Source organism: Aquarana catesbeiana, linkage group LG02, assembly GCF_042186555.1.
Source record: "Aquarana catesbeiana isolate 2022-GZ linkage group LG02, ASM4218655v1, whole genome shotgun sequence".
NCBI classification, from domain to species: Eukaryota; Metazoa; Chordata; class Amphibia; order Anura; family Ranidae; genus Aquarana; species Aquarana catesbeiana.
Genome location: NC_133325.1, coordinates 79,183,947 through 79,199,739, shown reverse-complemented (window position 1 = coordinate 79,199,739; position 15,793 = coordinate 79,183,947). Strand labels below are relative to the sequence as shown.

Genomic DNA, 15,793 nt, shown 5'->3' with positions numbered 1-15,793 from the left:
CGAAGTGACGAGGTTCAGGCAACGCGATGCTCAGGTGTGAACGGACACCACTGAATATAACAAATCTGAATGTTGTGCCTTCAGGAAAGCACACTTCAAAGTCACTCAGGTGTGGAAAAATCCTTAACGGCTTCTACAACTAAAGAAGATTTCCAATTACAGTGTAATGTATGTGGCTGCCTTAAAGTGACTAAACTGAGAAGCTTCCTACCACTGACCAATTTATATTTGCCTTCGCTGCATTGACCCCACTACAGAGACACTGGAGTGTTTGCCAGGGTATAGGTGAGCATGTGGCTTCTGAAGACCCCCATCTCAGCTTTAGCAACTAACCACCAGGCCCAGCAATGTCAACCCTTCATTGCTCTCGGAGTCCACCCTATGTAAACTACATGTTGGAGTGGTGAGGGAGTGCAAGAAGTATGGGTGGCTTTAAAGAGATGGATACTTAGCCCTCAATGGGTTAGTGTGAAACGCCCCAAAAAGGAGTGTCCGAATGTTTGGAAACCCCCCCCGATAATGTATTAGACACTAACCAGTGCGCCCACTGGGCACGCTGTATAAACTGTAGGTAGCCTCAGCTAAATACAGTAAACGGCCTTGTTTTCCAGCAGCGAAATGAGACCTTCCCGTCTCACAACCGGAACAAATTAAAGTAGGGCTACGCGGTGCTCAGCCATTCATAGGCATCTTTGTGAATGGATACAAAGGTTCTTCTGATTGGCTGAGGCGGACAAGCGAAGTCACAATCGTTGACTTCAGAGACTATAAAGCCATCTATGAATAGCTGAGCACCGCTCAGCTTAACCATTTTGCTGTAAGTACGAGACTCTCACCTGGAACACATAGCTGTAATACTGTATGTAGCAGAGGCTACGCGCAGTTTGCATAGCAACCCAGAGGGCACACCGGCTAGCATACAAGAGTTTGTTTGGCCCAGTTTGGCCCTAATGAACATGTTAAAGGACATTAAACCTGAAGATCAGATTTAAGATAACAGAATTTACGGCCTATCCCCTGGAATTGGGTTAGTCTTAGTACTAAACAGAAAAAAAAAACAAACTACCATCTCATAGAATTTAGCTGACTTTAAAGTGAGAAAAAAAAAAAAAAAGGTAGAGTTAAGAGTAACCTTACCTTTTTACAAAACAAATAAGTCATACTTACCTGCTTTGTGCAATGGTTTAAACACAGAGCAGCCCCAAAAAGTGGTTGTAAACCCTTTACAAACACTTTATACTACAGGCAAGCCTATAATTAGGCTTACCTGTAGCTACACTGGATATCTATCCCCGCATTGCTGACGTCATCGGCACATGCGCACTTAGACCTCTTTCACACCGAGCCGCCCATAGCGTCGGCGGTAAAACGTCACTATTTTTAGCTGTGTTTTACCGTCGGATTTGCGGCTCATTTCGGCCGCTAACGGGGCGCTTTTACCCTCACTAGCGGCCGAGAAAGGGTTAAAACCACCCGCAATAGCGGTGCTTTGCCGGCGGTATCGCAGTGCTGCCCCATTGATTTTAATGGGGAGCAGCGGTGGAGGAGCGGTAAACACACCGCTCCAAAGGAGCTGCTGGTAGGACTTTTCCTGACGTCCTTCCAGCGCACCGCTGGAGACAATGGAGCAGCTGAGGGCCGATTGCAGGCGCTATTTTTAACGTTATAGCGCCTGCAAAATGCCCTCGATGTGAAAGGGGTCTTAAGCAATGGCATGTACGTGCCGTTGCTTAAGTTGTACTGTGACGTTACCAGCGGCTCCTGCGCGCATGCACAGCATCCAGAACCGCTATACCCGGAAATGACCCCCCCCGGGGGAGATGTCGGCCACGGGAGCGGTGAACGAGGACCGCTGCGGGGGCTTCGATCTCAGGTAAGTAATTCATATTGCGCCAGTATGCTATGCATACTAGCTCATCATGCCTTTGTCTTGCAGTTTTTTTTTTTGTTTTTTTTTTAAAAGGGTTTACAACCACTTTTTGAAACAGGTAAGCCTATAATAAGGCTTACCTGTAGCTACCCTGGATATCTTCTAAACCTGCACGGTTTAGGAGATATCCCCTGTATCTGCATGTGCCAACGTCATCGGCACATGAGCACTTGAAGCAAAGGCAGTACGTGCCGTTATCGGGGCTCCCGTGCGTGGGAGCGACGTGATGGCAGCTCCGGCCAACCACAGCGCTGGAGCCTGTGATACCCGGAAGCAACTCCGGGAGCTGGCCGGAGCGATGCGGGGGCTTCGATCTAAGGTAAGTAATACATAATGAGCCAGTATGCTATGTATACTAGCTCATTATGCCTTTGTCTTGCAGGTTTTGTTTTTTTTTGTTAGTTTTGTTTTTGGGTTTACAACCACTTTTAAAGTTCACCTTACGAAGCAGTGTTAAATGTAAAAAAACAAAACAAAAAAAACCCCTGCAAATAAAAAGGGAACCCCACTTCACTTGCTCCTTTAACAAATGCCTTTCATATTTGAAGTTACTGAAACGCTGGCATTCTAGTAGACAATCGCCCTTTCATTCAACACAGATTACATTACAAAATAGGATTACAGAAGAATCTGGGGTCAGTGTCTCAGAAGAGGTAGAAATCACTCTGTTTTGATGTTCCTCTTTAAACATAGGTCTCACAGTATATTTATTTTCTAGACAGGCAGAGATCTTTACAATGGTATAAAGAATTTAGTTCTCACACCTTTATAAAGAACATTGTCAGGGCTGTATAATCTGAACGGACATTGCTCTGTAGTTTTAGGGCTTGTTGTACACAGAGCACATTGATAAGGAGATGCATGTTGAGACAAACCATTTACCACTGACAGGAGTGCTTACAACGATCAGTTTTTATTTATTCATGTAAAACCTTTATCCCAAAAGGAAAAAACTGCAATGTGAGCTGGCCTTTGGCTTCAGCTTGTTAGTGTATCTAAATCTGCTATTACATCTAACACTCCCCTCCCCCAGGCTGACAGTGCTGCTGTCCAAAAGGTACCCCCTGTTCTCACTCATCCAGAGTAGAGGCACTCCAATACAGATGTGTTACTGGCTAGATCACCAGGTGAGGGGAAAAAAGCCTAAAAAAAAAAAACCTAATGCAGCCATCGCATTTTAGTAAGCTGCTATACATTACATTTTCGGTTTTGGGTTTAATACTGCAGACTATGTGCTCAACTGATCTTATGTCAGCAGTCATTTAGAACGGATGTCTAATGTACTGCCTGATAAAACAGGGAGCCACTGCAGGGGCAGTCCACAAATCCAGACCAAAAATACCATCAGCAAAACATAGCATAATAAACACATACAGTACATGCTGCTCATTAATGGAGGCCAGCAATTCTGCTCGAGTCCCGGTTCACACCGATGTGGTGTGAATTCGCAGTGAATTCTGTGCGGATTCTGCACCGCATCAAAGTCGCCCCCTGTTCATGCAAACCGCTGCAGGTGTGTACGTCAAGTTAAAAACACTGCAAAATCAGTTTTCAAAATGCAGTGCGATTTGTAGAATCGGATCCCATGGGTGTGAACGCCTATGTGATCCGATTCTGGTGTGGCCAAGAAAAAAAGGGTCCTTTGCGTTTTTAGTGCAGATTCGGTGTGATTTGAGCCACACAGAATGGCTCAAATCGCACTGAAGAATCGCATGTGATTTGAACAGGAATGTGGTGCGTTTCTTGTTCAAAATTGCATGCTGTTCCTGCACCGCATAGGAACCGCCACCATGGGCTCACCAACTCCAGTCCCATTGGGCTGTAATGGGCAGCGATGCTTTGTGCAGTTCCAACACACAATCTGCCTTGCGTCCTATTGTGTGTGCAGAGGGGGAAATAAAAGACTTTAGGGTTGATCTACTAAAACTAGAGAGTGGGAAATCTGATGCAGCTCTGCATAGAAACCAATCAAATTAGGTTTTGACCAAAAGAAAAAAAATTTAAAAAAAAGAAAGAAAAAACTGGAAGAGGGGGTCCAGCCAACCCACGAAAAAATTAAAAGTCAGCAGCTACAAATACCGTAGGCTGCTGACTTTTAATATTAGGACACTTACCTGGCCTGGAATCCAGCGATGTCGGTTCCCCAGCCGACATTTCCATTGGCTCTCGGGTGCTGCCCCCCCCACCATTGCCTGTAAGGGAAACCGGTTCCCTATTGCGCATAGCGGTGCTGTGTTCTGTGAATGGCTTGGCACCACGGCAAGATCACCCAGAAATGGGAGCGGGGACCTGTCAAAGCCAGGTACCCGTTCCCTCGCCCCCCGAAAGGTGCCAATTGTGGCACCGGAAGGGGAGAGGAGTCAGATAAGCGAAACTTTCCCCTTTTGGGTGGAGCTCCGCTTTATCTAAATAAGCTGAAGTTACAATCAGATTGGCCAGTTTTAGTAACTCCATCCCTTAGTATTTTTTTTTTTTTTCTATTCTCAGCATGTTCCAGCACACATCCCAACATGCTATTTTTAAAAAAGCCATGCATTGCAATACCTCACACGGCAGCCCATATTGTTCTGCTTGGTGCAATTCTATTACTCAGCTCATCATTATGATAATATACTGATGGTAATGTACTCTCTAGGCAGCCCGTGTAACCATTTCTCTGAGCAGTCATTTAGCAAAGATGATGACAGACAGGAACTGGAGAGAGAATTATGAATCCTTATATACCATCATGAAAATAAGTAATGACAAGCACGTTTAACACCTAAAAATGCCCTGACATACACTTCAACTAGTTTTCAGGGTTTAACTATGCTTTACAAGCATGAGCTGGCAACTTGTCTTGTGAGTTACGGAATGACTGCTTCTGTCAGGATTCTGAAACAGATATTTTACTTTAGACCGAGTCTCTTTAGTTTAAAGCAGGGTTCCACCCAAAAGTGGAACTTTCGCTTTAAGCACTCCTCGCCACATTTCACATGTCATTTTTTTTTTTGGGGGGGGGGGGGGGGGGGTGCTTAGTTTTGAGTGAGACTTCCTGTTCCACTTTCTGCTTCCCCCTAGGCGGCCCCTCTCTCTCGGCAATCTTCTGGGATACGCGACAGGTCCTAGAAGATTGCCTGTCCACCGTGGAACAGGTAAGTGTCTGTTTATTAAACGTCAGCAGCTAAACTTTTTGTAGCTGCTGACATTTAATAAACAAAAAAAGCCTGGTACTCCGCTTTAAGAATGATTATACTTAAATGAACAGACAAATGAAAACATGTATAGCCATTATTTCTCTGTTTTGAATAGAACTCGGAAGGGTTAAAACACCTCTAGGTTATTTATTATTAGGGGTGCAACGGATCGTTGCCGATCCGTACGGATCACCCTCCGCGGATCGGCACACCGGAGCACTTTTCGGCCTCAGCCATAGGAAAGGCCGCGGCTTCGGCCTAGCTCCGGAGCCGGCGGCCATCTTAGTACACCCGGAAGCGGCCGCTGTCTCGACAGGAAGTGACGTTTCGTCGCCGCCATCTTGCTACACCCCACACTCCTGCACAGTACAATAATGATAGAGTGAGAAGGGGACAAGCGGACATCTTGTTACACCCACCGGAGTTTTAGATTTAAAAGCCATTTTCAACACAAAACTGAGCTTATATGCACAAATACTGTATTTATGCATATAAGCTCGGTTTTGTGTTGAAAATAGCTTTTAAATCTAAAACTCCGGTGGGTGTAACAAGATTTGTGTGTTTTTTTTTTTTTTTTTTGCTGATCCGAAAATGATCCGATCCGTGACTCTGATCCGAGGATCGATCCGATCCGTGAGATTTTTGATCCGTTGCACCCCTATTATTTTTTTTGCTTTCCATTTACCACTGGGGGAAATTTCCCTTCACTTCCTGTACTGGAGATTCGACAGGAATCAGAGAAAATCTCCCAGATTGTGGGGAATTCCCACAGACAGTTATCACTGGAACCAATGTTCCCAATGGAAGATTTGCCCTTACTACTTGTTCTGGGGACAACTGTACAACCTTTGATTTGCGCTCACTGTTACAGTGACAGTGGACACCAGTATAGGGGCACACAAAAAACAAAACAAAACCACTAAGCTGACATACTCTAATCCTTTCCCACGCTATCCAATATGAAAAGAAAAGAAAAAAAAAAAAAAGTCTAGTGATACACTTAAAGTGTAACTCCACTTTCGTGGGCAAAAAATATATATATAGTGTACACAACTCCTATTGTAATTGAATATTAAAAATTACCTTTCCCTCAATCTGCAGCCACCACAATTTTCTGAAAAAGCAATGCAATATGGCTACCAGAATGTGTACAGAATGCCACCCCCCCCCCCCCCGAGAAACATTTCCTGCTTGTGATTGGTTCACTGATTTTTCCCAGAAGTCTGCACTAAGATACCAGGCATCCCCTAGAACAATAATGTCATTTTTGGTGAGATACTCCCAATAGGAAATCACGTCTAAAAGGGATGCAAGCCCAGCAGCTTTCCTCAGAACCCTGCAGGTGCACAGCTGATTGATAATTATGAAACCACTCCCATTACATTCACTTTCCCACAGGGGCACAGAGAAACGCACAGGGTTTCTTCAGAACAGAAGGTTGGAATCTGCAACAAAGTTTGTTAAAATCCTTGCAATGTACATAGATCAGACAGAGGGGGAGTTTTTTTTTTCTCTCAACAAAAGTGGAGTTATGCTTTAATGGACTGCACAGACTAATGGCTGTCCAGATCTGTCAGAGAGCCTCTTGTTGCCATTGACCGATCCTCACTACCAGCACAAACTAGAACTATTTAAATACATCAATTCAACTTCTGGGGAACTAAGATCAGCTGTATCACAATCTGTACTAAAATTCCCATTATATCTTTACAGCCTCTTCCATTAGACATTCAGGCCTCGCTCGCACCATGTGCAGAGACGTCAGTTTTTCTGCACGCGTTCTGCAAGGGCACAAATAAAGCTAAAAACATAAAAAAATTGTTCTATGTGGCCCTGGTCACAAAACACTGATATCACGTGTGGATTTTTTTCTGCGCAGTAATCTGCAATGTGTATAAAACTCACTGAAAACGCACAAGAAAACTGATGTAACCTCGTGTCTCTGTAATTGAAATCTGCACATCAGTTTCTATCAGTTTTTCTGCAGGTATTGGTGTGAATGAGGCCTCAAGGTCTGCCTTGAGTCATTCAAATAATGCTGAATTGCTTAGAGCTGGCTCCAGACATTACAATACGATTTATCATTTTCTTTAGATCTACCAATGCTACTAAAAGCATCTATCCCTCATATATGAAGTCAGAGGCTCTCGCTAAGGCTCGATTCACACTTGATTCAAGCATTTTATCACGCATTTTCAGGCTTGAGTTTTTTGTTCTAGACCATGGAAAGCTAGTTACTAGGAGAAGGCATCTTAAACATTTTTTTTTTTTTAAATGCATATTTTCAGGCGGTTTTCGTACGCTCACACTAAAATCTGTAGGGAATAAAAACAAACGACTCTGCTTGAAGCAACATGATGCTCAGGCGTGAATGTGCACCACTGAATGTAACAAATCTGAATGTTGTGCCTTCAGGAAACCACGCTTCAAAATCGCTCAGGTGTGTTAACAGTCCTTAATAGTGGCTTCTACAACTAAAGATTTACAACTGAATTGTAGAGTATGTGGCTGCCTTAAAGTGGTTGTAAAGGCAGAAGGTTTTTTTATCTTCATACATTGTAAGCATGAAGATAAAATCCTTCTGTGTGTAGCAGCCCCCCTAATACTTACCTGAACCCAACGATGTTGCACGACTGCCTTGGCCGTCCGGGACTCTCCCTCCTGATTGGCTGAAACAGCAATGGTGCCATTGGCTCCCATGGTTGTCAAAGTAAGCCAATCAGAAGAGAGAGGGGGTGGGGCCAAACAGAGGCTCAGTGTCTGAATGGACACTAGGAGCTGTGGCTCGGCTTGAGTGCCCCCATAGCAAGCTGCTTGCTGTGGGGGCACTCAATAGAAGGGAGGGGCCAGGAGCATCGAAGAGGGACCCAGGCTGCTCTGTACAAAACCACTGCGCAGAACAGGTAAGTATAACATGTTTGCCATTTTAAAAGAAAAAAAAAAAAAAAAAACACTTTTGTATCACTTTAAAGAGACTAAATTTAGAAGAGCCCTGACCAATTTATAGATGGTGAGCATGTGGCCTCTCAAGACTCTCATTCCAGCTTTAACAGCCAATCACAAGGCCAAGCACTGTCAACCCTGTGTAAGCTTCGACATGGACTGTACATAGGGGTGACTACCAAGCAATGGAGTGGTGAAGGAGTGCAAGTGTGGGTGGGTCAAGAGGTGGCCTAAAGAGATGACAAGCTCTCTCATGTGTAGAGTGAGCTCTATGTCAATGGCTTTGGGCTTGTGGTGATGATCTTAGATTGTGTGCCCACCGTAGCATTGGCAGAGCAGAGTAGGTCTGGCCATAAGGGGGATTACTTTGATGAAGTTGGCCAGCTTAACCACTTCAGCCCCGGAAGGTTTTACCCCCTTCATGCCCACTTTTTGCAACACGGCACTGCGTTACTTTAACTGACATTTGCGCGGTCGTTGGACATTGACGTCCTTGTTTTCCCACAAATAGAGCTTTCTTTTGGTCGTATTTGATCACCTCTGGTTTTTATTTTTTGCGCTAGAAACAAAAAGACCGACAATTTTGAAAAAAAAAAAACACAATATTTTTTTACTTTATGCTATGCTATATAAGAACAACGAATTTCTTCATTAATTTAGGCCAATATGTATTCTGCTACATATTTTTGGTAAAAAAAAAAAAATACCATATATTGATTGGCTTTGCGCAAAAGTTATCGCGCCTACAAACTATGGGATATATTTATTTAATTTTCTACTAGTAATGGCGGCGATCAGCGTTTTTTAGCGTGACTGCGGCATACTTTTGGGAGACCAGTGACATCAATACAGTGATCAGTGCTAAAAAAAAAAAAAGAGCAGTCACAGTATAAATGGTACTGGCAGGGAAGGGGTCAAAGGGTTAAATGTGCTCCTAGGGGGGTGCTTTGACTGGGGAAGACAGAGATCCATGTTCCTGTTCAGCAGGAACACAAGATCTCCAGCATCCACACTCAGAACGGCTGTCTGCCTTGTTTACATAGGAGAGGTTGAACGGCGTCTGCCTCCCCTAAGAACGATTGGAGTGATCGCCAGACCCACTGATTGAAGAGGGTCACTGCAGACCCAGTGCACAAAATCACGTACAGCTATGAGATTTCGTGCAGGAGGGCTGCCCTGCTGCTGTACATCCGCGTGGGGCGGTCCATAACAGATTAAACATGTACTGCAATATGCGTGAACTAAAAATCTGTTTTTCATTGTGAAGTTTGCTAGGACGGCACATAGCAGTGTGCAGAGGGTTCATCCAGTATTTCTCCCTAGTGGTGACACCGCAGTGAAAACCTGACAGAGATCCTAACTCCTCACAACTCTTATCCAAAAAACAAAAAAAAAACAAAAAACAAAAAAAAAAAAAAAAACCACCACCACATATACATTTACTTTGAAGAGGGCTGAAGGTATATTACATTTCTGATATTTGCACTTCAATCATACAAAGAACCAGATTCTTCCTTACCAAATCGTGGGTCTAATCGTGGGTCAAGCCATGATGTGGACTTGTTCTTGTGGTTTATGTAGTATATCTCTCCTTCTTGAGTGATGGCCTGCTCCCAACCATCTGGTAAGGGACCTATAGAAAAACAAACATTTTACAGCCACCACCAACTTATTGCATTGTGGCAAAGCATGAAAATATTTGTTAAAGAATATCTAAAACACTTTCTGAATGAATGTAAAGCGCTCTCTGACTGGACGAGGCAGGACAGTGATGTCACGTTCTCCACCTCGTTCAATCAGAGAACGCTTTGTATTCACTGAGAAGATGCAAAGCAATTTTCCGTGCCAAGTAGCCGACCTCTTGCATTCAGAATGCAGCAGGGCAGCCGTTCAGCTCAGGGTAACCCGATTCAAGTGGAGATCACTTGAGTAGTGGTGTCTATCTCAGTGATTTCCAGCTTCCAGGGGCATTGGCCAGGTATTGTAAATACATAGTTACATTGATTAATACCTGGAATTCTTATTTAAAAGGTAAACTCTGGGCAAGAAAAAAAATTCCTTTTAAAAATATCCCAGTTTGTGTGCACCCAATGCCTTTGCAAACCCAGTTATTAACTTTGTAAAAGTAGCAGTGACCTCCTCACTGCGGTGTACAAAGCCTGTGCAGAGAGCAGAGCTGTGGGAGGGACCCAGCAGCCCCCGCCCACTACAGGCTGCCTGCAAAAAGCTCTAGGAGGGGGCGGAGACAAGACCGGTTTAATACAGGAAATACCGGCACAGAAGGAAAGTGTTGCAGTTGTTTCATATTGAATTACTCAAGATTTTAAGATACACTATATTGCCAAAGTATCGGGTCGCCTGCCTTTACACGAACATGAACTTTAAGTTTGAGTTGGCCCACCCTTTGCAGTTTTAACTCTTCTGGGAAGGCTGTCCACAAGGTTTAGGAGTGTGTCTATGGGAATGTTTGACCATTCTTCCAGAAGGGCATTTGTGAGGTCAGGTACTGCTGTGAACAAGAAGGCCTGGGTAGCAGTCTGCTCAAATTCATCCCAAAGCTGTTCTATCGGGGCTGAGGTCAGGACTCTTCCTCCACCTCAAACTGGAGCTTGCTTTGTGCACTGGTCCAAATCATTTGGTGGAGGGGGGATTATAGTGTGGGGTTGTTTATCAGGGGTTGGGCTTGGCCCCTTCGTTCCAGTGAAGGGAACCCTTAAGGCGTCAGCATACCAAGAAATTTTGGACATTTTTATGCTCCCAACTTTGTGGGAATAGTTTGGGGATGGCCCCTTCCTGTTCCAACATGACTGCGCACCAGTGCACAAAGCAAGGTCCATAAAGATAATGATGAGTGAGTTTGAGGTGGAGGAACTTGTTTTTCCGCACTGTCACCAGTCAGTGTCCCTGATGACCGCCACACCTATTATATGATGATGCTGTACTGCACTGGTGACAGTATGTAAAAAAAAAAAAAAAAAAAAAAAAAATTAAATTTTCCAAAAACTTATGACAAAAGACAACTTCAAAAAACTCTCTATGCCTCTTACTAAACACCCTGGTCGGTCTGCTTTCCAAAAAGGTGTCATTTAGAGGAAATCTGAACTGTTCTGACATTTTTGGGCCTCAAGAAAACTAAATCTATATCTATATAGAGATCGGCTGTCAGCAGATCAGGATCAATTTTCATATATATACCATAGTTTGTGGACTTTCCTCTAGCCTAAATAATCTACACTGATTTGGATTATATTCACCAAAGAAATGTAGCAGAATACACTTTGGTCTAAATTCATGAAGAAAGATTTATTTGCAAAATTTTGAAACAAAGAAAATCTACATTTTCAGTTTTTTCATTTATTTAGCAAAAAATAAAAACCCAGAGGTGATTAAATACCACCAAAAGAAAGCTCTATTTGTGTGAACAAAATTATAAAAATATCATGAGTACAATGTTGCATGACCGTGCAATTGTCATTCAAAGTGTGACAGAGCTGATAGCTGAAAAATGGCCTGGGCAGGAAGGGGTAAAAGTGTCCTGTATTGAAGTGGTTAAAAGAAAACCAGCCCTGAGCAAAGAGAAGAACATCTACCCCTCATTCATAAGGGCCTCATCTCCAGGAAATTATTAACCCCAGTCTAACCAATCCTGCCCCTTTTCTCCCCCTCTACTTTCTTGCCGTGTGACAACAGTTATACTCAGCTAAGTCTGCTGCCCAGTCCCCTTGAGGGCGCCACTTACGATCACTAATCCAGAGCTACAGCTGCACTCACGTTGTCCCAGCCCCTCCAGCCCACCCTTGCCTTGACGTCACTCTGACTCCTGAAAGTACTCTAGCCATTGGACAGCCAACAGGAAGGGTCCGTGTTACGCAGGCAGTGATGTGGACACCCAAAGCCGGACCCACAGAAAACATGCCTGCGTGAATGAGGCCTTAAACTAAATTTAAAGTGCAACCACTTGGACTGCATAAAGCATTCTATGCATTAAGATAAAAAAACCTTGTGTGTAGCAGCCACCCTAATACTTACCTGCACACCATTTCTATCCAACAATGTGTACGAGTGCCTCAACTGTCTGGGACTCCCCTCCTGATTGGCTGAGACACGGCAGCGAGTGCCATTGGCTCCCGCTGCTGTCAAAGTCAGTTGGCCAATCAGGAGAGGGGCGGGGCCGAACCACAGCTCCGTGGCTGCACGAACACACGGAGCTGCGGCTCGGCTCAGCTCGGGTGCCCCTACAGCAAGCTGCTTGCTGTGGGGGCACTCGACAGGAGGAAGAGGCCAGGAGCACAGAAGAGGGACCTGAGAAGAGGAGGATCCAGGCTGCTTTGTGCAAAACCATTACACAGAGCAGGTAAGTATAACATGTTTTTTTTTTTTTTTACTTTAAAAATAACAAACACGAGACTTTAGTATCACTTAAGGTTGGAAATAAAAGTTTGATCAAGGAGGAGTAGAGAGAGAGCAAAGATGAAATAATAAAAAAGTAGCAAAGAATTCTGCAAAACGCTTTACATGACAGGACACATGTGTAGGATTTTTGGAGTGCAACTCTTTCAACAAGGAATGCAATTTAAAAAAAAAAAAAAAAAAAAAGACTGCAAAGCTCAGCTGGCAGATTCAGGTCTGCGTAGGAGAGGTATTCAATAATTGCTCCAGGAATGATGTTTGAAAAGTGTGGTAAAGGTAAAAGTAACCTATTGTTCCTAGAAACCAACCACCTTCTTTGATTTATTTACAAACCTGGAACAAAAATAAGTTTGAAGATGTCGATTGCTATACCTAGTAAGAAATGTTCCCTTCAGCGGCCTTTATATATCAGGAAGTTTGTTGGCCTTATTTAGGAAAGCAACACGAAGCACAGTACTAGCTGCAAGGTGTAATGACCCACAGAAAGTCAATGAGATTTAAACCATACTAATGAAAGGTAAATTCTCATTGGTTGCCTCCTCCCAATTATTGAATAAGCCTATGGGGAAGTAACTTTACTCATTACATGAGCTACAAGGGACTCCTGGGAGCTTACAGCACTATGCACAGGCCTGCTCACCAAAGATGACATTTCCCAGAAAGCTCCAATATGACTCTAGGGCAGTGATGGCGAACCTTGGCACCCCAGATGTTTTGGAACTACATTTCCCATGATGCTCATCTACACTGCAGAGTGCATGAGCACCATGGGACACGTAGTTCCAAAACATCTGGGGTGCCAAGGTTCGCCATCACTGCTCCAGGGGCATGAGGATCATTAGCATGCAACCGCGCAAAGTATAATTCACGATTACCAATATTCTGGGTGCACAAAGTATGCCTAAGGCCCCTTTCACACTTATACGACTTCAAAGTCGCGCGATTTTACTGCAATTCCGTGGCCGCTATTTTGCCGCGATTTGGGAGCAGTACTACTTTGTAGGACTTTGCCACAACTTTGGCATTAACCATTCTCAGCTTGTGCTTACAAAGTAGTGCTGAAATCTGTGTCTATATTATTCAGGTACGATTTGCATGCTACTTGAGGGTTTAACATTGAGGTCTATGGATATCAACTCGCATGGAAGTTGGACCAAAGTAGTGCAGGGACTACTCTGAAGTCGACACGACTTAGTCATGCCAATATGAATGGTAGTCATTGAAAATCAAGGAGAATGACTTGTCATACGATTTTGCAGTACAAAATCGCGGGACAAGTCGTATAAGTGTGAAAGGGGCCTAAAGCTAAACTTTCACCTGCTTATATTTTGCCTTCCCTGGTTCCTCATTTTGCCCCTCAACACCTTTCCATTTTTTAATACATACCTTATTTTAGATCTAGTAATATCACTGGGTCTCTGTGCTTCTCAGTGAAATGCAGGCACGTCATGGTAAGTGGGAGGGGCTGCCAGGGTGCTGTACATAGCTTCCTGAAAACATCACAGCACCCTCAAAACTCCTCTCAAGAGCCCTCAACCCTAATGCAAGCAATGGGCTGACTCTTGGGAGTAGTACTGAAAAAACAAAAATGTTTTGATGGGAGGAAGTCTGTCTGGAGGAGTGGGTGGGTAGTTGTATGCAGGCCGTCTTAAGCAACACCCACCTGTGATGCTGAACCTCCATGATTGAAAGATCTGAAATTCAATGAAGAACGGTGTGCAGTCTGAACGCAGATAGTGTGCTTTCGGGGGCCCAAACACCTGCATGCTGGTCACATGAGGATGAGTAGCTAGGTTTGTGCAGCCGCCGCATCCTGAAAGACTTCAATGGGCTGCCTACACACTGCACCTGGGGGCCGAGACAGGCTGCAAAAAAAGCCCAGTCAGAAAACAATGTCTTGGTGGAGACACTCCACTTATGTTGCAGTAATCTGTCAGTTTTTTTTTTTTATTCAACCCGCTGGTTGGTTGGTTGGATGAAAAAAACAAAAAACAAAACACAAAAAAACAAAAAACAAAACAAAAAAACCTGAAAGTGTGTAACTCACTTTGACAATTGCATAGAAAGCGATTTAAATGCAGTTTGAACTGAGTTTTGGGGAATCCTGGAGTTCTGATTTAAGGATGGAAACAGCAGCAAGCAAGGCCTTGCTGCTCTCTGTAATTAAAAATGGATTCCACCAATCAAGGGCCCCCTTTCATTCTGTAACCTGCAGTATGCCTGGTACACACGATGAGAATATCGGATGGATGATCGGATTTTTTTTTTTTTGCATGCTGATCTCATAAGGAGGATAATTAAAGTTACGAAAATTTTCGTACGGCAGAATGAAAATTCGGAAGTGAATAATGTATTGTATTCTCGGACAACTGTACTGATTAACCCCTTGCCAACCATATAAACAGATATACGCCAGCAAGGTGGCTCTGCTGCACCAGATCACGTACTATGTACACTATCTGGCACTTCCGGGTAGGAGGCGCACTGCGATTAAACACAGATGTCAGTCAGCGCTTGCTGGCCAATGGAATACTGCTGGAACCCGCCAATCATGCGGAATTTACAGGCAGAACCCCGTCCTGTCGGGGGGGGGGGGGGGGGGGGGGATGGAATTTCTTTCCCCACAAAGCAGAGAATAAAATCCATTATTTGCCTTAGTGAAAGCACCACACACTGTTTACACTAAAACACTGGCTAGGCTCACATTTAACCATTTTATTGTCCTGGATGTTTAACCCCTTCCCAGCCAGTGTCATTAGTACAGTGACAGCGCATATCTTTTAGCATTGATCACTGTATTCGTGTCACTGGTTCCCAAAAAGTGTCAGTGTCCAAATGTCCACCGCAATAATGCAGCCCCATTGTAAGTTGCTGGTCTCCGTTATTATTAAAAAAAAATACAGTATATATCCCATAGTTTGTAGACGCTATAACTTTTGCGCAAACCAATATACACTTAACGGGAGGTTTTTTTTTACCAAAAACATGTAGCAGAATACATATTGGTTTAAATTTACCAAGAAATTAGATTTTTACATTTTTATTGGATAGGTTTTATAGCAGAAAGAATAAAATATTGTTTTTTTTTTTTTATAGCGCAAAAAATAAAAAAAAATGCAGTGGTGATCAAATACCACCAAAAGAAAAAACGGGACAAATTGTTTGGGTACAGCATGACCATGCAAATGTCAAAGTAACGCAGTGCCGTATTGCAAAAAATGGCCTGGTCATGAAGAGGGAGGGGGTGTAAATCTTCCAGAGGTCAAGTGGTTAAACATAAATCGTAAGAAAAAATTTCGTGCATCTTCGATCGGATAAATTCACATGAATTGTC

The 15,793-nt window shown here is 43.6% G+C and overlaps 1 protein-coding gene across 4 annotated transcripts in view; it reads right to left on the bottom strand.

Moving 5' to 3' along the window:
• The window catches only part of YAP1 (Yes1 associated transcriptional regulator), a 99,897-nt gene that overhangs the window by 15,861 nt on the left and 68,243 nt on the right, over positions 1-15,793 (bottom strand). For 2 of the 4 annotated variants that reach the window (XM_073613067.1, XM_073613066.1), the window contains exon 4: positions 9,569-9,682. The exons of the other annotated variants lie outside the window; for them this stretch is intronic. In XM_073613067.1, the coding sequence (XP_073469168.1) occupies positions 9,569-9,682 (114 nt within the window). The remainder of the gene's footprint in view (positions 1-9,568; positions 9,683-15,793) is intronic. 4 annotated transcript variants of the gene reach the window in all.